At 43.0% G+C, this 24,716-nt stretch overlaps 2 protein-coding genes across 6 annotated transcripts in view; one reads left to right on the plus strand and one right to left on the minus strand.

Annotated features, from left to right (window-relative positions):
* LOC108894288 (serine/threonine-protein kinase BRSK2) overlaps window positions 1-4,548 on the plus strand; it is a 94,121-nt gene extending 89,573 nt beyond the window's left edge. For 3 of the 4 annotated variants that reach the window (XM_051075899.1, XM_018692901.2, XM_051075903.1), the window contains one exon: window positions 1,462-4,548. In XM_051075899.1, the coding sequence (XP_050931856.1) occupies window positions 1,462-1,685 (224 nt within the window). In that variant the 3' untranslated portion in view covers window positions 1,686-4,548. The remainder of the gene's footprint in view (window positions 1-1,461) is intronic. The other variant, XM_051075905.1, reaches the window with a different exon arrangement.
* An 863-nt stretch (window positions 4,549-5,411) lies between these two features.
* LOC108894248 (ankyrin repeat and BTB/POZ domain-containing protein 2) lies at window positions 5,412-24,646 on the minus strand. 2 transcript variants are annotated; one of them, XM_018692853.2, is made up of 18 exons: window positions 23,920-24,646; window positions 21,660-22,534; window positions 12,568-12,717; window positions 11,391-11,598; window positions 11,156-11,308; window positions 10,895-11,060; window positions 10,718-10,807; window positions 10,528-10,629; window positions 10,187-10,280; window positions 9,825-9,960; window positions 9,446-9,669; window positions 8,141-8,319; window positions 7,910-8,015; window positions 7,721-7,823; window positions 7,565-7,637; window positions 7,405-7,473; window positions 7,204-7,317; window positions 5,412-6,483 (listed from the first exon to the last, which is right to left on the minus strand). In XM_018692853.2, the coding sequence occupies exons 1-18, from the start codon at window positions 23,949-23,951 to the stop codon at window positions 6,253-6,255; spliced, it is 3,105 nt and encodes a 1,034-aa protein (XP_018548369.1). In that variant the 5' UTR covers window positions 23,952-24,646; the 3' UTR covers window positions 5,412-6,252. The 2 variants fall into 2 exon arrangements, with proteins under 2 accessions (XP_018548369.1, XP_018548368.1); XM_018692852.2 differs by having other exon boundaries at window positions 21,660-22,537.
* Between the last annotated feature and the right edge of the window lie 70 nt (window positions 24,647-24,716).

Consider the following 24,716-nt stretch of genomic DNA (forward strand, 5'->3'; position numbering starts at 1 on the left):
TCAAATGTTTTCACAGATGAAAAAGGAAAACTTCAAGAAAAGATCCTGGAAAATAAAATTTCTCTCACTTGTCTTTCAGTGCTTCTGTATCTCAGTCTAAAAAATGTAAAAAGTGAATAATCCCCATCCCACTCTCCCATGATCCATGATTTTGTCACTCGACTTATCAGTTAATCACTTCAATGGCAGCAAAAGTTGCATGATAATTTTTTTTCTTAAATCAGCTCCTGGATGATTAAAATCAGTAAAACTTCTTGATTCAGTCAGTGGCCTAACGACCTGTTTCAGAGCAGCAGTAATGTTTGTGTAGAGTGGACTGAGTGACTTGATAAGATGGATATATGTCACAGTGTGAATGTGTGTGTGGCTTTAACTGACCTCAGTAACCCTCGGCATGGTGATGCTTGATACTGAGTCGTGCTCCTCCTCCTCTGAAACTTTCCATGTTTGAAATCACTGCAGTTAAATATCAGACACAAACACACATCTCACTGTGTTGGTGAAGAAGAGTAATGGTAAGTTTCTAACTTCATGTTTCACTGTTCATCATCAACAACAACAACAGCAGCAGCAGCAGCAGCAGCAGCAGCAGGGAGGTTTATCAGGGACACACTGTGTGAAGACTAACCTGACTGTGTATTAATGTGTGTTACTGTGCTGCTTTGTTGCATGTTCTGATTGACTCATGACTGTTTGAACTTACCAGAGCCTTTGTCTTAACAGATGGATGTTGTTGTGATGGATGTTGATTTGACGGAGAGTTAACAGGAGCTTTGGAAGACGTAGAAAACAGCAGAGCACAGGAGGTGAAAGACAAACAGCAAGTTCATTACTAATAGAACAGAAACATTGGAGTGTAGATGAACCAAAAAAAACAACAACATTAGCATTAGCAGCTGTTTACTCACCAGTCTAGAGGAAATGTTGCATGTTCAGCATCAAACTTCACTTTTATTCACCAACAGCTGTCTGCAGAGGTGGAAACCAAAGCCAGTGTTTTGCTATTATTTCTATCACATCCTCTACTGAAGTTAGCATGCTAACAGCTAGCCCCAACCTGTCTTGTTACTTTTCGATAGCGACTCACTGTAGCATCTGGAGCATGGCTGAAGCTCTTGGCAGCGACCACCTCCACCTCCTGGTACTAAATGATAGCTGAACGTCTTCCAGTGCTCCTGTCAGTCCTCCACCCAGCAGGAGAAACTGAGACTCTGAAGCCAACGCTGATAAAAATATATTTTCTGACATTATCTCACCTGTACTGGTGCCACCTGTCCTCTGACCCTGACCTCCCCAACCACCTCTCCTGGCTGAAGAGTCTCCTTTTCTCCGGCTCCACTCTTTCCCTCATTCCTCCATCACCTCCTCCTCCTCTCCTCATGTTAACCCCATTGCTCATCTGTTGTTTGTTCTCTCTCTCTCTCTCTCTCTCTGTTTTTTCTTTTCTTCCCATCTGTGTAGGCAGCCCGTTGAGTAACTTCTTTGACGTAATTAAACAGCTTTTTTCAGACGAGAAGAACATCCAAGCGTCCCACTCCCCCGGCGCCCCCGCCACGCCTAGCTCCCCTGCCAAGCATGCCCCCAGCAGCAAGCCCAACCAACCCCCGCCCAATGACTCTAAATGCCCCCCCGGCAAAGACAAAACAAAGATGGCCGCCAGCAACAGGACACAGGAACAACCTTAAGGAGCGGTAGCTGTGCATGAGTAGAAGTCAGGTCATTAAAGCAGAGAGCGACAGAGGAGAGCTGCTAACTTTGCCCTTTAGTTAGGAGTGAGAAAACAAATCTACTTTTTGCCTATAAATTTTGTACTGTATAATGGGAATGGCTCTTTCAGTTTAAAAGTTGATCAGTATTTTACAATAAGTAGCAGATGTAGCTTTGTCGTCCCTACCTTGTGTCCCTCTCTGTGTCCTCGGGGGTCTTTCAGTGGGTCTGTGTCCTCCTCACATGTGTGATGGCTTGACTTGTCTCTGCCACCAGGGATCATCCATAATAGCTATTAACTTCGGCGGCTCTCCGAGACCGACCGACACCTCCGCCGAGAGTCTGCAACTGAAGAAAAGACAGAGGACCCCCCCTCCCCGCCCCCCTTCCCCCTCTCCCCCACACGTCCCCCTCTTCGAGTCCGGCAGCATCAGTAGAGTCCACCTCGCCTCACCACCACCACCAGACCAAACACAGAGACATCTCAGAAGAGTTGTAAAAAGAAAAAAAAGCCTTAAGACAGTGATGTTTGTCAATCTACACACACACACACACACACACACACACACACACCCCTCCTCTTTTCTCTTCTATTTCCTCCCACATGTACATAAACACACACATGCTGTTGTACTCGTCCACACACACAACTAATATCTGCGGGATGTAATGACTTGCACACGCTGACAAACAGGATCAGGAAGCAGGAGATGGACGAACAGACGGACGGACGCTGGCTGGATTGTAATTCTTTTTAACGTCATCTTTCTTTGTGAGCTGCAGGATTTTTGAGCCGGTGTTCCTGTAAATGGGATCTTACAGTTTAAAGGTTGCCCATAAAAGTATGATGGGTGGGGGTGGGGTGGGGGTGATACTACATAAATGAATGATCTATTCTGTTGTACAGACTACATAATGTTCCGTATGTACAAAAACTGTAGTTGTGACATGTTAAGAGTTGTGTTGCCATTTTTTGATTTGTATTCCTGCACAGGCCTGGTCACACCAGCATTTAAAACACTGACATCTGTTCATTGTAATGGAAACTCTGCGATTAAATCCTCTTCCGTGTGAATCTGTGCAACTCACCAATAACAATCCGTTTTTAAGGGAACTTTTATTTAACTTCCTCTTTAAGTACGACACGGTTTGCAAACAGTATAAATGTGTTTTAAATAGTGAACTACAGCTGCAACTATCAGTCAGTTGAAAACAACAATTTTAAAAATCGATTTGTTTCAAGCAAAAACATTTTTTTCATATGCGACAGTAAACTAAATATTTTAAAGATCTTTTGGTTAACTCATCTTTGTTTGATCGCTCTGATGCTCTTTGTTCCGACGTTTTCAGGTGTTTTTCCACAGTTTTAATGTCTGACGCGAGAGCATGCATAAAGCAGAAACTACCGGTATCATGGTGAGTTAACATCGACTAATAACACTGTCAGCAGCCCGACAGGAGAGACACTCCACACACCGAGTTTTACCTGGTCGTGGTTAACAGTTAATAGATTAAATAATCAAGCAATCAACAGAGAAAATAACTGGCAGATTATCTTCAGTTGTAGGTCTTTGGTAACTCTTGATTGACTCTGTTGATGTTCAGTCCTGACAAGGATAGAGTTCAGAAAACCACAGCAACTGAATCTCGTTAGCATGTTTCTGACTGGACAGCTCGTTAGGCTCGTTGGCTACGTTACGTCACTAACTTGCCGTGTGAAGAGTTGCTACGTCACCGCACTTCTACCCTGGTATAAATATTTGCGTCGTCACTTCCTGGTGTGACCGGGCCTCATCAATGAAATGTCTCCTTTTATTTTTGCACTGTCATTTTTTATTATTAATTTTTGTTGTTGTTCAGGTTCCTTTGAATTATCTGCAGGTTTCAGACAATATTGAACTGCTGTGTATATTTTTGTACTTTACTGTATTTTGTCATTTTTTTGTTATTAATTTATTCTCAGTTATTTATATGAGAGATGTAGAGAATGTTTCTTAACGTCAGATTATTTAAGGATATTTTTGTCATGTTTAAGTTATTTGATCACTGAGAAATCTCAAGACGTTTGTGAGCGTTCGTTCCTTTTCCCGGCTTTTGATGAGAGAAACCTTGTAATATACGTTTGGAAAATGATTTACCGTAATTTAAGAATGTAGACGTAGCCTCTCTGAGAGGAACAAACCCTTTGTTGATAACTGTCGGCTCCTTCTTCCCCCCTGTGCGTATGAAGACTCAGATCTCACCAAACACTCATTCTGTAAATAAGCCGAGTTTACTGACAAGCTTATTTAAAAAACCAAGGGGATTCCTACTCTTAGCTTTGACCTCGTACGGTTGTTTGCATGTTCAGCATTCGTCTTTTCTTTGCATGTCGTCGTTGGAATTGTTCTCCTGTTCCCTTTTTCTCTCCACACTTATTTATGTATTTATGTTCTTTATGTGTATTTGTTTTTATTTGCTTTTTTTTTGTTTGTTTTTTTTTTCAGTTTTTATTTCCTTCTCCGTTCTCTTGCCCTCTTCCTCCTTTTTGATTACTGTGCTCACACAGTAACCGTGCAATGCATCCTCCTTACTCATTCTCTCAAAGAGGGACCTCGCTGGCGATCGGGTCGCTCACTCAGACCAGCTGGGTGAGCGGTGGATTATCAGAGAGAACAAATCAAAGCAATACCTTTCATCGTTCGCTTTCCTCTTTTTCTACTGTGGGAATCCAGAGCACACAGAACGGACTCGGAGCACGGAGCGCTACTACTGAGCAGGATAACCACTGGCAATGTATTCCCTTGTGATGTTACTGTGAACAACTTCAGTGCTAAAGGAAATAAATCTGTTGACTTTGGAGCAGTTTGTGTGTGACGCTTGTTTGGAGCAGAGTTTGGGTTATTCAGACGTTTATTCACAAAAATTTATGTACATATTTTACACTTTCAGATCTGGAGAGGATTTACACTTATCTTGTATAAAAGAGGCTGCGGCAGTGTCTGTGCTGAGCTCCTGACACCTCAACAAACACTGAAACATGAGCCATCAGATAAAGGCTTTTAAAAATGTTTCAGGGTAGTGATTCTCCTTTTTAACACAGCGTCAGATTCACCAAACCATTGTTAGCTCACAGAAATTTATAAAGCTCCCATGCTCAGCAGCTGTTTAGTTAAACATCTGTAACATCAGATTCTGGATCTGTCATTGTGCTGCAGCCATGTTCATGGAGCTCAACAGAAAGTTTTTGAGCTTAATTGCAAGGATCAGATTAAACTGTGTTTATCTGCTTTAACATGAGCTACAAACATTAGCATGACTAGTCTTAAGTGCTAGAGTTGAAGATAACTGGATTCTTGAGGACATGTGACCTCTCATCTGAAAGGCTTCATAAGTTCTAGAGGCTGGTTGGGGAGTCTTGGAGGTGGCACTGAGAGTCGATGACCCACCCTGTCCTCATGTGAGGCGTTTACAGACGACAGCGTCTACAACTGAAGAATCCACTCAGATGAGAGGTTAAATGTCTTCAAGGAACCTAACAGAAGTACAGTTACCTTCAACCCTAGCACTCAAGACAACCATGACCTAGATGACTGAGAACCTACACAGGCATATTAGCATGCTCAGCTAACTAGCTCCACCTCCAAGGTCCAGACTTAGCAGAGCATTAGTTAACCAGTGTTACATGTTGTGTGGAGGCTAATCAGGTCTGGTCTGACCAGGGGTTAAACACAGTATACTTATTTAAGTGATTAGATAAGTCACTTGTAGTAAAGCTACTGCTGCCAATAATATTTCCAATGTCGTGTTAGCTAACATTACATTTGTTAAACTACTCTGTTCATTCCCAAACATTTTGAAAATACAACTAATAAATAAAAAATGTAACTTTGAATCTATTGTTTATTGCTCTGTCGTAGTGAAGACCTGAACACAACCGTCAGAACAAATGACCATTTAATTTAGTTTTTCTTTATAAAACTGTACAATAAAAGTAAGGCTAACTGGCTCTAGCCTGTGATACGTGAACATTACTGCTCTTTTATTTCCATGTCTTCTACACAGCGCCTGTTAGCTTTAGCCTTTAGCTTGACGCCATGTACGTAGCCTCCGGTGTTAACCACTTTTAAAGCTCGAAAACAAAGATTTCAAAATTGAAGCTAAGTATAGAACAATGTAAAGATTGAGGAGTTAAAATATAGTTTAAAGAGTTTGGAGAGTCTGACGGTGTTTCCTTTATCTGAGAGCTGATGTACAGGTTTTCTCTCGGTTGTGATGATATCAGAGTTTTCGGTACAAACAGGGCAAACTAGTCAACATCAGACTTTGGCAAAGTTTCTGTGTAAATGCATGTTTTAAACTAAAGGCCTGAGGTAACAGTTTTCTACATGTTTATGTCGACTGGTCCTGACACAGTGAAACCTCACAGTTCAATAATCTGTTGCAGTGTTGATAAAATAACTACCACTCATTTAAGTCCATTTTCAGTCTGTTATTCACCTACACTAACATGTGCTACAACACAGTATATGGCTGCTGTTCCCAAACACACGTACCGCTGTGTCTCTACTCTCGACATGCAGAGTTCAGGCTGTACAGTCTGTGGATCAGAGCGGCCTCCAGGTCCCTCAGGAGGACCGGTGGGTCCCGGTCCTGGGCGTCTGTACCTGGGCAGAGCAGCTCCTGACCAACCCCTCCCAGCAGCAGGCGGTGGAAGTCGTCCCGGTCCAGGAGCCGGTCCATGTTCTGGAGGAAGAATCCTTCACAGAACCTGCAGAGTTCAGTTGCTCTGTGGTGCTGCAGACACAAACATTAACACTCTGAGATACTGAGAGACGTCACTGTGATCAGCTGCAGACAGAGCTTTATTTATAGGCGTAAGGCTGGGCGATGTAGCAAAATATATAATCATAGATCAATCTCAACATTTATCAGGATCTATAATCTGTGAGTTTGAAGAGTTTCCTGATGATGACTGAAGCCTAAAGTCACCAGCGGGCTCACTGCACTCTGCAAACATGTTTCATCTGCCTAAACTAAACATTACAACTAATTGTGTTGTAATTGATCAAAAAATGTGAATAAAACAAAAACCTGTGATGACTACGATCACAGATTTCTTTCATAGGACCTTCTATGTAGAGGTGCAGATTAGATTGTTATGCCTATGCTTCTTCCTGATTGCTTTTCATAAAAGACAAGATGTTAGATTTTAGTTTTGGTGCAGTCCTGTTAGCCCTGCTAGGACTTGGTGTGGACAGACAAATGGCATCTTCATCCTCTCTGTGTGGTCACTGGGATGAAACCTCCTCCACTCATGTTTCTGACTCGTCCACAGCTTTCTTTACCACCCGCAAAGTCAGGAAATGAGTGTGTTCTTTGACGTGCAGCAGCTGCCTGAATGCTGCTGGGTTTAGTTTAGTTCAAGTATTATCTTAAAGTTCTTGATTCTTAGTGTAATAATCAGATGAAAAGATCAGAGTCTGAGCTCTTCCCTCTCAGTCTGTGTTTTCGTACCTTGGCAGCCTGGTAGACGTTGACAGCGTTGTCCAGAGTCAGACTCTGAGACAGCTTCATCTCACAGCTCCTCTGCAGACCTCTGAGCTGGAAGAATGAGGCCACAGGCAGCAGCTGCAAAACAATCAACAACATCTGAATCCCTGTCAGAGAAAAGCATCATGTAACAGCCTCATGCAGGTGACAGGTGAGTGGTTTTACCTTCATGGCCTCTGAGTACGAGACAGTCAGTCCCTCTGTTCCCCCACAGTACAGAGACTTCATCATCATCTGCAGAGAAAACACGCTCTTCATCATGAGCATCATCATCAGCCCTCAGTCCCATCAGCACCAGAAAACAGACAGTGAGTCAGTGTCTCACCTGGAACGTGCTGTAGGTCATGTGACTGATGTGGATGACATCGTCAGGAGAATCGCTGAGCATCCGTCGAAACCTGAAGAGATGAAAACCCCCGAGTTACAACGTGTAGATCAGATCACATGTGAAACAGACGATAACTACAGTCAGAGATCAGACCGTTCAGATGCCGACATCAACAGCACACGATGAGCGAAGAACGGACGCCCGTCCACCACGAACGTCACATCAGACATCTCTTGGTTGTTGAGGAAGTGAATATCTGAGGACAGAGACATCAGTGTCATCCTTCGACTGTTACGTTACATTTAGAAAATGAAGAGTCACGCGACAGAGGCGATGTGTTACCGAGCTGTGTAGACAGAGTGACATCCATGGGCGGGACCGGAGGAACAGGAGAGGAGCCATAACAGTGAGAAAACACAGACGCCAACCGCTTCGTTATCACGTAGTCCTGCAGAGACAAACAGGTGTAATGTTCATGTAAAATACTTTTTTAATCGCACTTAGCATTAAAATCAGCCTCTGACAGAGCAGACATTAGAAAAGACTGGTGGGCAGAGAGATGTTGGTTTGTACCTTGCTGGTCTCTAACATGCTGAACATGAGCGGTATGCCTGTGGAGAGCAGCTCGGGGCTGTAGTCCTCCATCCTGATGGAGGGAAACTCTGTGAGGAGGGAGACTGTGACTTCGTCCCTGCACAGCTGCTGGGCTCTGTGGAGTGACTCCAGCCAGATGTGGAGCCGCCAGGGAACACCTGGACAGAGCAGGGAGATGAGACACAGCACCACTGAGGTCTTAGGATGTTAAGACTGGTTCAGTCAGAAGTTTTTCTCTCCACTGGTGCTCAGGGTTATTGAGAACAATACAGCAGCTCTCACAGGAGGAAACACCAGGCTGTGAACAGGTGACTGACATTTTGCTCGTTACAAAGGAAATGTCACAGTATTAAAGAACCAGGCAAGGAAATAATTTTACTGGAGCCTTTGTAGAAGCAGAGTGTTTAACTTGACTCGCACATTTTCTCTTCAGCCTCATTTGCTCACAGAGAGCAATTATATATATATATATATATATATATATATATATATATATATATTACATACACATACATACACACACACACACACACACACACACACATACACATATTATAAAGTTTGCTGATGACTCAGTCATAGTTAGTCTGTAGAACTGTATTTAGGCAATGTTTTTAACAAGAGGTTGTGCTTTCAGGCTACTGTAGATGCCATTTCCAAGAACGTTCAACAAAGTCTTTATTTCTTGAGAAAAAAACACTTACTTACTTAGTAATGTGACTCTGTTCTACAGAACTTTTATTGAATCTCTTCTGTCCCTCTGTATTGTGGGATGGTTTGGGAACCTGATAAGAACAGGCTTAGTTGGCTTGTTAGAGCAGCCAGGAAAAGTTAAATCAAGCTCAGCTTTCTGACTTTTACAATCAACAGGTCATAATGAAGGCCCATGCCATACTGGACTGTCCTGCCTATCCCCGGCAGAGTCTGAGCTTCAACCTTCAGTAGAGGATACAGAGTTCAGACTCACAGGACTAAAAGACTCAAAGACTCTTTTGTCTTCACTGTGATCAGAAGGCTGAATTTGTACAGATGACGGTGCTTTTTTTCACTTCGCAACTTTGGCTCTTATACTGTGTTTTATGTTGTATTTATGATGGAATGAGAGTGTTTTTTTAACACCTGACTGCAACTTAATTTCCCCTAGGCCCCTGTGGTGTCATATTCAACATTGCTTAGGTTCAGTATCAACCAAATTAATGAAATACATGAACAGACAGCTGACTGATGAACTGATATCAGAAGCAGACATGTCAGTGTGTGATGGAGTCGTCTCACTGCTCTCACCCATCTCTCTCAGCTCCATGGTTACGTCCAGGTAGCCGTGCTCAGCGCTGTAATACGCTGCCTGCTGCAGAGCTTTCATCCTGGCCTTACACAGCCTCGGAGCAGGACTCAGGGAGTCCTCCTTCTTCTCCTCCTCCTCCACTCCTTCCGCCAGGATCTCCTCCAGAGACAGGATGTCCTCCTTCCTGTGCTGAGGCTGCTGCAGCAGCCTCCTGAGAATATTCCTGTAGAGGAGAGGACAGGTGATGCCTCTGAAATGAAAAACCCACGCTCCTCTTCCACTCCAACATCCTACAGGTGTGAAGTGTGTTTCAAGAGTTTTATTCATCAGTGAATTCATATCACAGGGTAGTTCGAGAAACTGAGGGTTGAGTGTCACCTGTGTCCGTGTGCTGCAGCGTAGCTGAAGCAGTTCATATCTTCATACAGAGGTGATGTCAGTGAATTCCCATGATGCACTCTGAGTAGAGGGTCTGCTCCATGGGTGAGCAGCAGGCTCACCATCTCATAGTAACCTGAGAAGATCAAACATTTTGCTCAACACAGTGACGTATCATGAGTAGCTGCACAAATAACAGAGGACACACTCAGTAGCCAGCAGCTCTGTAACACCTGACAACAACATTTCTTCACAATTTTTTATTTTGTTTTTGCTGTAGTGCAATATCAGCACCACTTCAATTCAGTTGTTTTTTTTTTTGATGCCTCAGTCTGTCCAAACACAGTGAGGTCTTCATATACCTGCAGCAGCTGCTAACTGTAGTGGCGTCTCTGAGCTGTCCTGACCGTCCAGCAGAGCTCCACCCTCCACATCTGCTCCAGCCTCCAGCAGCAGCTGTCAACATCAGGACACAACATGGTCAGAGGACAACGCACAGACACAAGAGGAAACTGTTAGCCTGGCTTCATCAGAAGTTTATTGTAAAGTATAATTTATAAACTGTAGCAGAGGTTGAAGGTTGTGGTCATAGTTGAATTTAGAAAATGAAATAAAAATAAACCTTGTTAGTATCTCTCACTCACTCTATAAACAATCAACCCACTCATCTGTGTCATCCTGCTGTCGTGTAATCAGCCCTCACCTGAGCCACAGACAGGTGACTGTGCAGCACAGCGAACGTCAGGGCGACCCAGTGCCGGCTGGCAGGGTGAACAGACGGGTGTTTGCTGGAGCAGCTTGGGACCTGAACAACAACAACACAACCACACCTCAGTGATCTGAAGAATAAAACCAGCTGTGTTGTTACAGCTGAGTCAGCAGGTGTGTTTTACCTGCAGGTCCAGATTAGCTCCGGCCTCTATGAGCATCTGAACCAGCGCTTCGTCTCCTGCTGCAGCAGCGTACATCAGAGGAGTCATTCCCTGCACGCACACACAACATAATCAGGATTATGACCTCTACAATCTCACTACAACAACATAAACCACAGTGACCTTTGACCCCCTCACCTGGTCATCCATGGTGTTGACCCTCTCAGCTCCCAGGAGCTGTGTGGCCTGATGGACCAGGTCTGCTCGGCCACACGAGAGCATCCTAAAGCCCAGATCCAGCTGGAACTTGGCTGAAGCAGCTTCAGCATCCAGACACTTAAAGGACTGGAAACAGCACTGAGACCTGCAGAGAGACAGAGACTCAGATATTCACCTGGGTCTGGATCCAGGAGAGTTGATCAGCTGCTTCAGACCACACACACACACTCAGAGTCTTACTTCAACTGTCTAGGTTCACAGTCCAGTCCAGGAAGTAGCTGTCTAGCTGTCTGTCTGACATCATCACTGTCCACCAATAAGTTGCGGCGATGTTCGGCGTGCACCGTGGCGACTCTGATCCACTCCATGAGAGGAGGGAGGAGCAGGAACGGCCTGGACGAAGATTTGGACACAGTTAGTCTGGTTGAAAGCCCTAAGAAAAGCCAGTAAGTGAACCTTGAGTTGATTGACCCACCTCTCTCTGGTCAGCGTCATGGTCGGAGGCTCCAAGTTCGGATTCTCCAGTGATTCCATCTGTGGGCTGGACAGGAAGTAGTAGAGCGTTCGGAGGGCATCAGGGGCCCAGGACACTGACGGCTGATTGGCCGAACGAGCGGGACTGACAGAGGGGCTCGAGCTGCGCAGACGCTGCATGTGGTGCATCGCTCGAGACACCAGGTCACCTGAAGGACAGACGGAACATCAACAACAACATCATCATCATCATCATCATCACACAGCTGTACCTGCAGGTCAGAACTTCGGAGAAGGAAAACTCCACTCAGATAATAAAAAACTAAATGTTACCACAAGTAATAAAGTAAATAACAAAACAAAAGAGACAAGAAGTTGTACACTCTGCTAGCAGCCCCTAGAGACTGTAATGTTCATTACACCTTACAGCTGAAATAAGGTCTGTGGTTTTAACACAAGCTCAAGACATTTTCAGGTTTTATTCTACAACATAAAATCCATCAGTAAATCCTCCACTCCTGATGTATGAAGCTTTTACGTGTCTTAAAAAAGGCGGTTGATAATGAGTATCTAAATGAGACTACAGAGGTTGTCAGGGACATTAACATGAAAACTGATCTACTCCAACCTCTATATGAAAGTTAATTTACACCTCCGTACTGAAATCTGAGATGAAATTCATCGTTCCCACAGCTGCATTAGTTATTTCATAAATATGATCTTATGTAGAATATTAGTATAAGTATGTAGTAAACATATACCCATCTCGTAAATGAAAGTAATCTGTCAACTGAAGACACAAAAAAAACAACTGTACGGACGATGGTGAAATGTGAAGCTGTAAAAACAACATGAACGTACAATGATACAGCATACTGTGAGCTAAACTTCTTGTCATCAGGTCTATAAACTGGTCTAAACAGTGAAGGTACTGAGACCTTGTGTTTTCTTTCTGTAATGAGCATTAACAAAATGAGCTAAGGTGGCCTGCAGGGCCTGAAGGTGCCCTTGTTTTCTGGATACAAGCCACAGGCTGTTATGTAACAGAGGGGGGTCTGACAGCGGCTAACGACTAGTCCCAGGAGCTTGACACCGGTCACAGTTTAAACAAACACACAGTAAAACACAGGAGGTGACTGTGGCAGCAGCGACACACAAACAGAGACACACAGACTCACTGAGCTCTGCGATGCTGCCCACACAGGTGGCCAGCAGAGCCTGCTCCAGGGTCCTCAGCTCCAGCTGGATGTAGGCGTCCTCCCTGCTCTCCACAGAGTCCTCAGGAACCTTTGTATACGGGCTGACATGGGCCGGCAACGACAGCTCACCTGAACACACAGTACACAGGTATTAATGTTAAAGTTTACACTTAATCTGCTCTGACTCTGTTGGTCTGATGATGATGATGTGAGTCAGTCCATCACTTTGGCCCAGACTGAAAAATCTGAATGGACGACTGTTACATTTTATACAGAAGTTCATGTTCCCTGCAGCATCAACTGTAAAAACTGTGACTTTTAATGTACAGCAGTGTCTGAACTCAGAGAAACAACTGATAGAAAAGATAATAACAATATAAAATGTGTAAAAACTGGGGCTGTCAAAGTTAACTGGATAATAAGTTAGTGCAAATTCCTTTTAACACCACTATTTTTCTTGACAGATGATTAGTGCATTTTCTGTGATTATGACCCTCGGCCCTCCCTGTAGTTTGAAATCAGGAAGTGACGCACTAGTAACTTTATGTGAGCTGAGTCCTAGATCCACTGTTACATGCACACTTTAGTTACTGGTTATTATAATCAATTTATTGTATCACCCTGTTTTTATCTGTTTTGAGTCTTTATTTTCCTCCACGAGAGATCAAACACAGTTACACTGTATGAGATTATTTGCTTTCAGTGTGCAGGATCCAGAGAATCAGTTTGTCATGTTCTGCTCTCAGCACATTTATTGAGCCTGTGGTACCTCTGAGGTTATTTTGGGGAATATTCTGGACAGTATCTGTCATTGGTTTGGATTGTTGCAATAATAATCAAAACACATTTGCCTAAAACAAACATATTTGGCCATTCTGATACGAGGATTAAAAACTTGAAAAATATCCCTTTAAAGTTAATTAAGAACAGATAAATATCATTATATATTAATAATATATAATAAGAAATGTCTTTTTTTATATAAATGCTGTAAATGAGAGACAAAAATGAGTGATTCTCTGACTTTTCCCCATCATAATCTACACTGTGGTCCAGTAATAACTTACTCTAAAGTCTAAAATGTTGGACTTTCAGACACAAAGGAAGAACAGTTTGTTTTAAATTCATGAGGCCTACTGCTCACAGACTCATAGATACAGTGAAGTATAAATAATACAGCGTCTTCACAGGAACATGTCATCAGAAGATCCATAAACTGAACATGAACCAGTTTCATTTTAGTTTTAAAAAGAATCAGCTGTTCAAAGCCGTAGTGTTGTTGTGGCCTACTGGTTAAGACACACGTCATGTAACCTGGTTCAATTTCATCTGGAGATGTTCAAGCTCATTACATCTCTCTCCCTCCAAACATTTCACGTCTATATTTCTACTGACTTTATCTAATACGAAGCTTTCTCCATGTTATCTGTATGATAACCCACAGTCTGCTGATGTGAAGAACTCCCTCAAAAACCACAGGACCAGGTTCTGACAACAGACACACTGATGAGATCTGTGTCTATTGTTTCCCTGTTGAATCAGGTATTTGCTGACTCCTGATCCTACACAATGGAAACAGCTTCAGTGACAAACAGCTGAAACCTCCCACAGCCAACACACACCCAGCTGAAGAGAGTCGACCTCAACCAATCACAGAAATTAAAGTTGTGGAGAAATATCATCATCTGCCATCAGTTTACAGTCTGAACTCACCACGTGAAGACAAACTTAAAGAGGGAGAAACTGTTAAACACCAAACCAGCAGCAGAAGAAATTTATAAAAACATTGTTGGTTATTAAAATATGCTGAATATTCTGAGACTGAGATTAGATATGTGACTTAGAGGGAGGGTGAAAATTACAGATCAGTATTTTTGCCCTCCTAGTGTGAGGACTTTAGGCCAATATCTCAGTTTTTCTTCTAGTGTCTGAAATAAGGTCTGTGGTTTTAACACAAGCTCAAGACATTTTCATGTTTTTTTTCTACAACATAAAATCTGTCAGTAAATCCCCCACTCCTGATGTTTGAAGCTTTTACGTGTCTTAAAAAAGGCGGTTGCTAACGAGAGTCTAAATGAGACTACAGAGGTTGTCAGAAATACATCATCCCTGAACCTCTCTATGTCTGAATGGACGACTACTTCTATAAATCTTTGAGAGGCCCCATCAAGAAATAGGTTCCTTCCAAATTTCATGCCTTGACTTCTTCCTAGACAAAGCAGAAACACAAACAGTTCTCTAATTACAGTATTCAAATGACTTTTTAAAACAAAATACTTTCCTGTGTGTTACAACAGAAAACGTGACCTCCTTGCACTTTGCTGGCAGATCAGTGATAAAAGGTTTTGTGTGGAGTCCAATCAAAATGTTGCATTAGGGTTTATTCAACCAGTGTAACATTTATTACTGACACAAACAGAGAGTATCACATCTAGCACAACACAGATTAACAACTGTGTGTGGCTGATGTTTAACAAAACCCTGATTATCTGCCTGGACATATTTCATCACTCTGACCTGGAAACACACCTCTGCTCTGTGAGAGTCAGCTCCTGTCTGGACCTGAAGAAAGAAACCTCTGGTTCAACAAGAGGCGAGTGTGGCTGATAATTGGTGCTGATTACCTCGCTGTGTTTACAGACAGGAGAGAGGGAACAACCATCTATTCATGGGTACACAACAGGAGATCAGTCTGCAGCGGACAAAGCACAAATCACTGTTTTCTAATCCCTACCTGTGTAGTCCTGACCCCCCTTCTCTCTCCTTGTGTATGTGTGGCTGAATTAAAACAGAACATTTAACATCCTATGAATAACTGCATCGTCAGAGAAAGACTGTGTACGTGTGTGTGTGTGTCTCAAATGAAAACAGAGGCTCAGTCTCCATGGCTGAAAACAACAGCTCTTTTCTGCTGAGTGGTATAATGCTGTGAGTGTTTGGTTGGCACAACAGAACCACAGAGAGGTGAAGGTGGGTGAGTGTGTGTGTGGTGTGTGGTGTGTGTGTGTGGTGTGTGTGGTGTGTGTGTGTGTGTGGTGTGTGTGTATGTGTGTGTGTGTGTTAGGGTTCAGGACTACCACAGCAGAGTCCAAGGGAGTCTTATTCCTGATCCAGACTGACAGCGTGTACATATATTTAGTTTTAGTGTGTGTAAATATCAGTCTGAGAGGCACCAGTTTGTTTCTCGTGTTGCTCAAGTGTAGTTTGAAAGTCAAGTATAAAAATCTGCTGAGTAGAACAGGCAGTAATGAATAAGATCAAAATAAGACTGAAGAGTGTATCGGCCGTGCTAGCAGCTCCTGTTCCTAGTCAGAGGTTTCAACTGGAACGCCCTCTGAAGTCAGATTTCCAACTCAGAAAGTCAAAGAAACCCCACCAACCCTGACAATAAGAATTCAAGACTCTGGACCCAGCGCTCAATTCCTATTATTTTAATGGTTCAACTTTCTCTTCTTGTATTTTCCTTTCATGCTGTTTATATATTTCAACATATCAATCTTTGTTTTCATGTTGTTGTTGTTGTTTCCTGTGAGTAACTGATGGTTAAATGTTCCTGTGCCTTTTGCAGCTGTGATTCTGTGTTGGACAGGAAACCTTACTGAACTGCGGCCTACAGCAGTTTGTCTCTTCATGCGTTATAAATAAAGCTGTTTTTAAAAAAAAAAAAAAAAAAAAAAGCCTAGTGTCAGTGCAGTCAGATTCTCTAAATACAGCAATTCTCTTTTCCTAATTCCTTATCAATTCTCCTTCATATTTTCCCTTCACCTCATGAATTTCCATTGAGGTGGAGGAGAAGTTGTTAGAAAAATACATTTTTTTTGCACGATTCGACCGCAGCTTAAGACTTTGACCTGCTGATGGTGTTGAAGGAAAATGGAAGAGATGACGTCCTCTGTACAGGCTGTCGTACGTAGACTTACAGAGCTGAACTCTTCAACTCATTTCTTCCATAAACATGACAAACATTCAGAGAAGTGCTCTTAGCTTCTGTATAAAGAAAATAACGCCACATGAAGAGATGTACTATGCAGTCTGGGCAAATGTGACCAAAACTCAGGCCAACAGGAAGAAGCAGGATATAAAACTCTCATCTCCTGAAATAAATAATCAGAGTGAGAGCTGACCTCCTACAGTTGCTCCTGCTCTCAGTCAGACCAGCATCACAGAGTCATGTCAAACACGCAGGCAGAATTTGGCGGGAAGACTTTGTTTTGGTAGTGTAATCTGGTTAAAACCTGCGGACCGTATGGAGCCAGGGTGGACGGACGCCGTTGGCTCAGGCTCTCACACAGTTGACACAGGGTTTTAGAGATGTGAACACAGAGCCAGGAGTCAGCAGTGATGAGGTTCTGTTCACAACAGAGCGGAGCCTGATCACGTCTTGTTTAAACATCCAAACAGAGACTCATGTCCCTGCTGTCACAAAGACCGGAGGCTGGTGGTTCATTAAAGCCGTTCATCACAGAGGAGAGTAAAGTCAGCATCCTCTGATTGTTGGCTCTGTCCTTCAGTTTCAGGGGGGAAACCTGAGACTGGTTGTACGAGCAGGACTGTAGCCAGGCCTTAAACCACTTCTTCCCTCTGTTTTATGGTTGTGCATGAAGGCCAGATGGAGATAACATTAACTGAGGTTTGGATTACTCCCTACTCCCTGCTCCATCTCTGTATCAGACACTTTCTCCAGCTGTCTGTCTCCACTTCCTCCTCAGTCTGACAAACTAACCACACAACACTGAAATATATATATCAACACTGCCTATTAACAGCCTGATGAAAGAGCTGTACCCTCATCAGTCTGTCAGGATACTGTACATTTTCCCACCATTAATGCATCAACTCTGTGGAAAAGTAATAATTTTGCCACCTCTCACAGATCAGTAAACCTCAGCTACTGTACTCAGAGTACTTCAGTCTGTATGAGACGTTATGTGCTACAGCTCCAGGACCATTTACTAATAAGTATAGATCAATTATAAGTCATTAATAAAGACTTCAGAGTCACCAGGCTGTGGAAGATCCTTCTCCAACATAACACCTTTGTAATTTTAGCTATTTATACAAACAGCACAATGTGAATAAAGAATGTGAAAGTGTAAAATACTGAAGCTGAGGCTGAAGCTCAAATATAAGTTTGAAAAAATAAAGTGCCATACAAATTAACTGCACGAAAAAAAAAAAACGCCGTCAGTGCGAAAAGGCCATAATTCATTAGGAAATTCATCTGTTTATCTTCTGAACCAGAGCTGCACCTGTAGAAGTAATGGATCACAGAACCCTATTGTTAATAATACATTTCATTGATGGGTGACTAACTTTTGCTGATGGCTCATTATAAATTGAGAAACCCATTACCCTTTCTAAAAGGAGGATTTTCCACAACATGGCAACCAAAAGTAGTTGTTATTAATGACTTAAAATTGATCTAGAGAGCACAATTGAACCATTTACCAAACATTAATAAAACTATTAATTACAGCTTAATTAATGGTGCCTCATCAGAACTTGTTCTCCTAATGACAACAACAATTACAATCAGTTTTAACCTCACTCCACATCAGTTGTTTTTCATGTTCCTGGAGCTCCTCTGGCCTCCACTGATCACAAATGGATTGTTATTGAGTAAAAAGCTCAGTTTTGTGGGTTATTCTGTCCCAGATAATGAGTAGTGAGTGGTTAAACCATCCTGCCAATATGAGCTCAAGTTGACAGAGACATTTTTCACGAAGATGCAAAGAGAGGAAACAGCTGTCAAAGAGCACGGATGGTAATCTGATTATATCAGTCACTCAGTGGTTCCAGGTTCTCAAAAGTCAAAGTCTGCAGTTTAACTTTAATATTGTTGAATATCTTAAGACTTTAAATTATCTTTGGGTCAGACAAAACAATCAATCTGAAGAGGTCACAGTGGATCCTAATGCCAAAATATTAAATCAATCAATATACGTATTGATCAACAGCTGGATCGTCAGTGAAGGGTGTTAAATGCGACAGAACCAAATCTACAGATGTTACAGAAGCAGGAAGAATAAAAGGTCAATGAGAGGAAACACAGTGATTTAATATGATCTGGTCTCAGGACCAGAGTAAACCTGGTCTCTGTGGATCTGAGGATGATAACGACAGAACAAGCTGTGTTTCTGCTCGGACTCTCTAACAGACTGGAAACATGATCTCACATTTCACTGCTGGGATTTATTTTATCATCAGATCAGACAGACACACAGTGTCCTTATTGAAACCAGAACGAGGGAGCAGTGTAGTGTTGTGGGGTGACGGGCTGTCTCTCTTCCTTGTCCCTGTCTCCCCCGTCTCTCCTGCCTCTCTCTGTCTCTCTCAACTCTCCCGGTCTCTCCTTATCTCCGCTGGTCTCCCCTCTCTCCCCAGCCTCCCATGCCTCCCCTCCTTCTCCTGCAGCTACACTGGCTGTTTGTTTAGCCGAGCAGACGGTCCTGGGAGCCCCGAACCTCATGGCCTGCTACAGCCTGAGCAGGAATCAGAGCTCCTTTGTGTCAGCAGTGTGGGTCAGAGGCTAACAACACTCACTCATTTACTTTACCAGCTTCTTCCTGTTCACTCTCATGGGAGAAAGAGGGGGTAGAGGTCTCTATCCCAGAATGCAGTGGGCAGGAGGAGGCAGAAAAACATGGTGCCTGTCAGTGGGGCTGTATTTACCATGTTCACGATTATTCACTGTGGCTGAGCCCAAACACTTTGACTTTGTTAGTGGTAAATCTAAATTCTAAGCATCTTTATTCCATGTGTTTATGTCTGAATGGTCCCTTCTTATTGTTATCTACCAGTATATAGTGGAGTATACAGCGCTTTTAATTGTTAAATCAAACTGGGAAAAACACTGAATAAAACAGTTTCACATTAAAAATCTATGTTTCTCTGTGACGCTCTTGGGTGGACACAGGACGTGGAGAGCGGCTGTTTACTCAGCTTGTTTCTCTGATTACTGAAGATCCAGACATCTGACGACAAAAATCCACCTGGTTTAAGATTAGAGTTACAATGTTAGGTAACATGTAAAGCTGTTTGAACTGCACTAACCTGTATAAAGGCTGCTATTTGATTAATCTTTGATTGATACTATACACTTATTAATCAGTTTATCAGGAACACCTGACTGAAACTAAGTCATCAAACACAGGCCTGCAGTAAATCCTCCTTCATGATATAATGTTCAGTTTTATTTAAACTGTTTCTGACACACATGGATTCAGTTGTTTGAACTGCTGTTGAACTGTGTCACATTATACAGAGACACAGAAGTGTTTCTGTCATTTACCCACACCTGCCTGATATAAAAGATAATAGAAACACCTCACTGTGAACAAACTGCTTGCAGTCAATTTGTTCTACAGAAAACATTTTGATCACTGATTAATATTTTATGTCATTTTTTATTCACTGTTTTCCATTCTCAAAACATGAGGACTTGCTGCTTTCTGTTTTGGTAAATTAAATATTTTTTGGGTTTGTGATGTTTGGTTGGACAAAGCAAGTCACGTGATCTATGTTAACTTGGGATCTAGGAAGTTGTGACTACATTTTTCATTATTTTGCAGCATTTTGCAGACTTATCAATAAATTGTTCAATCGTAAAAATAAAACAACTGTTAGAAGAAGATGTATCTATTTTCCTGTTGTTGAGGTTTGTCAGTGTGGACAAAGATCTTTACAGAAGCAGAACCAGAAAACCCAGTCTCAGCTGGTTCTGTGTGGATGTGCAGTCCAGAGTAAAAAACTGCTGAATGTGAGGACAAAATAAAACGTCCTGTCAGGTTTACAGCTGCTTTAACTAAAGGCTGATTCACTCCTCTGATCCTAAACACAGGCAGTGAAGAATCCTGTTTGTACTAAAACTAATCTGAACACATACAGTAGATCTCAGTGAGGACAGGGCCACAGACATTTATCAGGAATGATCTTCTGTGTCCGTTATTACCCAGAATGCCTGTTTCCTGTCCGAGGAGTTTCCCATCTCTCCCTCCACAGTCATGGTAGACTTCTTACACTGACAGTAATTATCTACTATTATTATTATCTAAACTACTGTCTGAGCAATTTCATGGCACCACTACTGCTCTGTGTTACCACCCTGCTTTAACACAGCACTGAGGAGGAAGGAGTCTTGGCTGTCAGTGTCATGTTGTGAAGGCCTCATGGGAGGTGTAGATGTTGCATGATAACAATATAATTGTTTTATATTTGTTAAATTGATGACAGTTTATATGACACTGACCAGTAAAGAAGCTAGAACTTTACAAACTCTGTTGAAAAGCAAATTACATTAGTTACAGAAGCTACAGAGGATGCTAACACCTCATATATTATATTCATCCAGGGAGGATCCTCTTTAAAACAAATAACAGAGAATAGACTCAGAAAGACGACAGGAACAATCAGCCTCTTCTGTGAATCCTGCCTGACGCCGTGAGATCAATTCTTACACACGTGAATTCATAACACATGTTTTCTGAGCGATGGATCATGATTGTTTTCATTAGTGAACATGTGACTATCATTGTTCCCCTGAGAACTGTCTCTCTGCATCTGAATCAAAATCAGGTCCCACAAGACAAAACAAGACTAACACCACAGGTACAGTGACTGTTTTCATGTCATCTGTGAGTTTAAAATGTCATGACTGAAAATAAACAATAATAAACTAGAGCTCAAAATGATGATGCTTAACAAAATGAAAGACTGCAGTGAACTTTCATCTTTCTATTAACTCATTAGTCTATTAAATGTCACAAAATTAAGAAAAATATTGATCACAATATCCCAGAACCTGGAGAGGAAGTCTTTAAAATGTATGTTCTGTTATAAACAGTTCAAAGCCCAATAATATTTCAGTTAAAATGACATAAAACAGAGATGTGACAATGTGAACTCACATGTGAGACTGAAACTAGATTGTTTTGCTTGAAAACTGACTCCAAAAATCAACAATCAAAGTCTTTTAAATGTTTGTTCATTTACTACAAGTAAAACACAAATAATGTTTATTTTTTTCTTCCCTGAGGTAAACAGAAATGGTATCATGAGATACTTAAACTCACCATTGGCATTTTTCCCACACATCAGGTGCTCGTAGACTTGCAGCAGTCCCCACATCTCCGGGTCGTTGTTGACTGCTCCCTCCAGCACCTCAGCGGTCACCGGGCCGCAGCTGACCCCGCCGTCCCGTTCATTCCCGCCATTCGCGGTTAGCCCCGCCGCCGCCTCCAGCGCTCTCTCGACCACCTCCTCCACCAAACTCTCCAAGCAAGCTGTCAGGCAGACGGCGGCGTACTCGTGCACGCGCACCGACACACGCGTCTCCACCATCCACCTGAAGAAACGGCCCACGGAGAGCGTGAGCCCGCAGCGCGCGGACTTCCCCAGCTGACGCGCAGTGTCCCCGGAGCTCATGCAGTGCAAGGACACGGCCTTCACCGCCGAGGAGACGCACCGCTCGGCCAGACCCCAGCTCAGCACCAGCCTCACCGCGCTCTGGACCTCCAGGCGTGTGCACCGTCTGTGGAGCTCGCTCAGTCGCTGCGCCTCCCTGGAGACACGCACCAGAGCCCTCCGGAGCAGGACCGACAGGCGGTGAACAGCCTCCGCGGTGAAAGAAGTCTCCCAACCGGCGACTTTACGCACGACTTCGCGCAGCTCCTGCTCGGTCCAGGGATACTCCTCCAGCTCCGGCAGGCACGGACACTTAGCCAGGACGTCCGCCGCGTCCTCCGGCAGCGTGCTCACCGTGTCCCAGCTGCCGTTCCTGCTGTACAGAGAGCCGGCGTGCTGCCACCACGGACCCCGGTGAGGGGTACTCGTGTACGGCTGAGACTGCCTCGATCTACCGGAGGAGGACAGGCTGAGGGACAGGCAGGGGTCCCCCGCCACATATCCTGGATCCAGACTCAGGTCCTCCAGGGTTTTCACCAACATACTGCTGGACATGATAGAGTGGGGTTTTAGGTTTAATAACTTCAGTGCAGAGCAGATAAAACGTCTCCCATTAAACCCAGTTCAGTCCCAGTTAGATGGAGCCAGGAGCAGACAGAGACTGACTGCTCTGCTGAGCCAAAACTAACCAAAATATCAACATGGGTGAAACCTGTTTTACGCACATGGACCAATCAGATCCAGAGTACAATAACAACACAGCTGAGTTTACTACCACCCAACAGCGCCACCATGTGGCCACAACACACTCTGCAGCTGAGTCAGTCACCTGCTGCAGGTGTGTCCAGACAAATGACTCTTCTGGTTCTGATTTTCAAAGCAAAACCTACGTGTTAAAGGTCTGTTTCATGACTTTTCCTCTTTTTCAGTAACACAAAGGTAAAAAACGGAGATGAACAATCATTAAGTTTTATTTTACCAAACAAAACAGCTGTAATTAGTTACTTCAGGGTTTAAGCCATGTGCAACACCTAGAGTCTGTTTTACTGAACCCTTAATTCAATGCATCCCTAAGTTTGTGGAAATCCTGGGTGTATATATTTGGTGGCTGTTTGCGGGTACAAAATTTGAAAAACGGTGGAAAATATAATAAATAAACCAAACTACGCCCAGAAAAAGCCTGAAGACAAAGAAGTTCACTGGGGACCAACTACAACCATTAGATCTGGGAAAAGTCTTGGAACTGGGTGCTGCACCAAAGCCTTGCAGTGATAGGGGAAACCCTGCAATGTCATGTGACTATGTAGAAACTATGTACATTTAATTTATTGGTAAACAGATTTAATTTATGTAGTTTGAGAAATTGTTGAGTATAAACGGTTTATTCTATTTGTGAAAACGCAAATAAAGAGGAGCTTTCGTTGCTTTCCCCCCACATTTAGACCACACCAAACCAGGTCCAGAGACAGAATTAAGGTTTCACACATCTATAATCTAGTACTAAGTATAGTGGTCTGAGTTCTTGGCGTTCTCTGTACGGGGAGAGGCCTGTTTACTAAGCTAATGGAGTTTAGCATAACTGATTAGCTTAACGGCCAAACCACTACAAAACCACAAACGTTCGTTTTTACTTTTTACGTTTTGTGGCAGATTAAACAAACGAGACATATGTGTTAATAACTGAGTTTTAGAGGAGAAGGTGGGCCACAGTTATGTTGGCCATTTCTCAATTTTCCAACAAGCCAACATTAAGCTAACAGCCTCCATCACACTTAAAGAACAAATTATCCCAAAAAAGAGGGGGGGGGGGGCGAACTTATTGAGTTATTGTAATTTAATGTGGATTCCTGTATAAACGAACTACATTTCTGTGGGTTAAGTTGCTAATGTAACCGCCTTTTATTGACATGTAAAACAAGGCGCACTCACCTTTCCAGGTGTTTTCCGTCCACCCACAACATAATTTAGAAAAACACCACAAGTCGGCAAGGGCTAAGAAAGGACATTAGTGTGGTGGAGGATCATGGTGGTTCCAAGGTGTAACAATGAGCAACTGACTCCAGCCCCAGCGACCCCCGGAGCCGAGGTAGGGCAGGTGGAAGAGAGGTCCAGGGCTGTCTCCGGGGTAAACACGCTAATTAGCGCCTCTTCTCCGCAATGCGACATCTTTCGAACAATCATTTCAGTTAAATGATTTTACTGTGTTTCAGTTCTCGTACTTTCACACTTTGAGTGTGTTTACACTGACAAGAACGGAAACATGCAACTATGTGGCGGCTCAAAACAGGCGGAAAGTCGAGTGTGGAACGATAAACGCTTAACATCACCAACGGTCGCCATCTTGGTTAATGCACCTGAAGAGGCGTAGCTACCAACGTTTTCTTTAAATGGCGGCCACGGAAGGAGTGAACATTTCCAACAAATTTGCAATTAATCATAATTATATGGAACCAACTGATACAGGTAAACCTGGGTTTGCGGGGCCTCTGAGAGTCTAGGGCTCCTGGGCAGTTGTCCACATTTCCCGGGTGTTTTTCAGTCTTTGAAGAAGATGAGAGAAGTTATATACAATAGCTAATTGCCAGATGCAGTCAAATGTCCAGGTACAGCTCAACAGAAACAGGGTGAAGGTCAAACTGACCCAGACAGACAAAACAAAATGCAGCATCTGAATATGTTCATATACTTGGCCTTTGTCTCATCCACTGACTGAAGCAGACCAAACA

Source organism: Lates calcarifer, linkage group LG2 (genome assembly GCF_001640805.2).
Source record: "Lates calcarifer isolate ASB-BC8 linkage group LG2, TLL_Latcal_v3, whole genome shotgun sequence".
NCBI lineage: Eukaryota > Metazoa > Chordata > Actinopteri > Centropomidae > Lates > Lates calcarifer.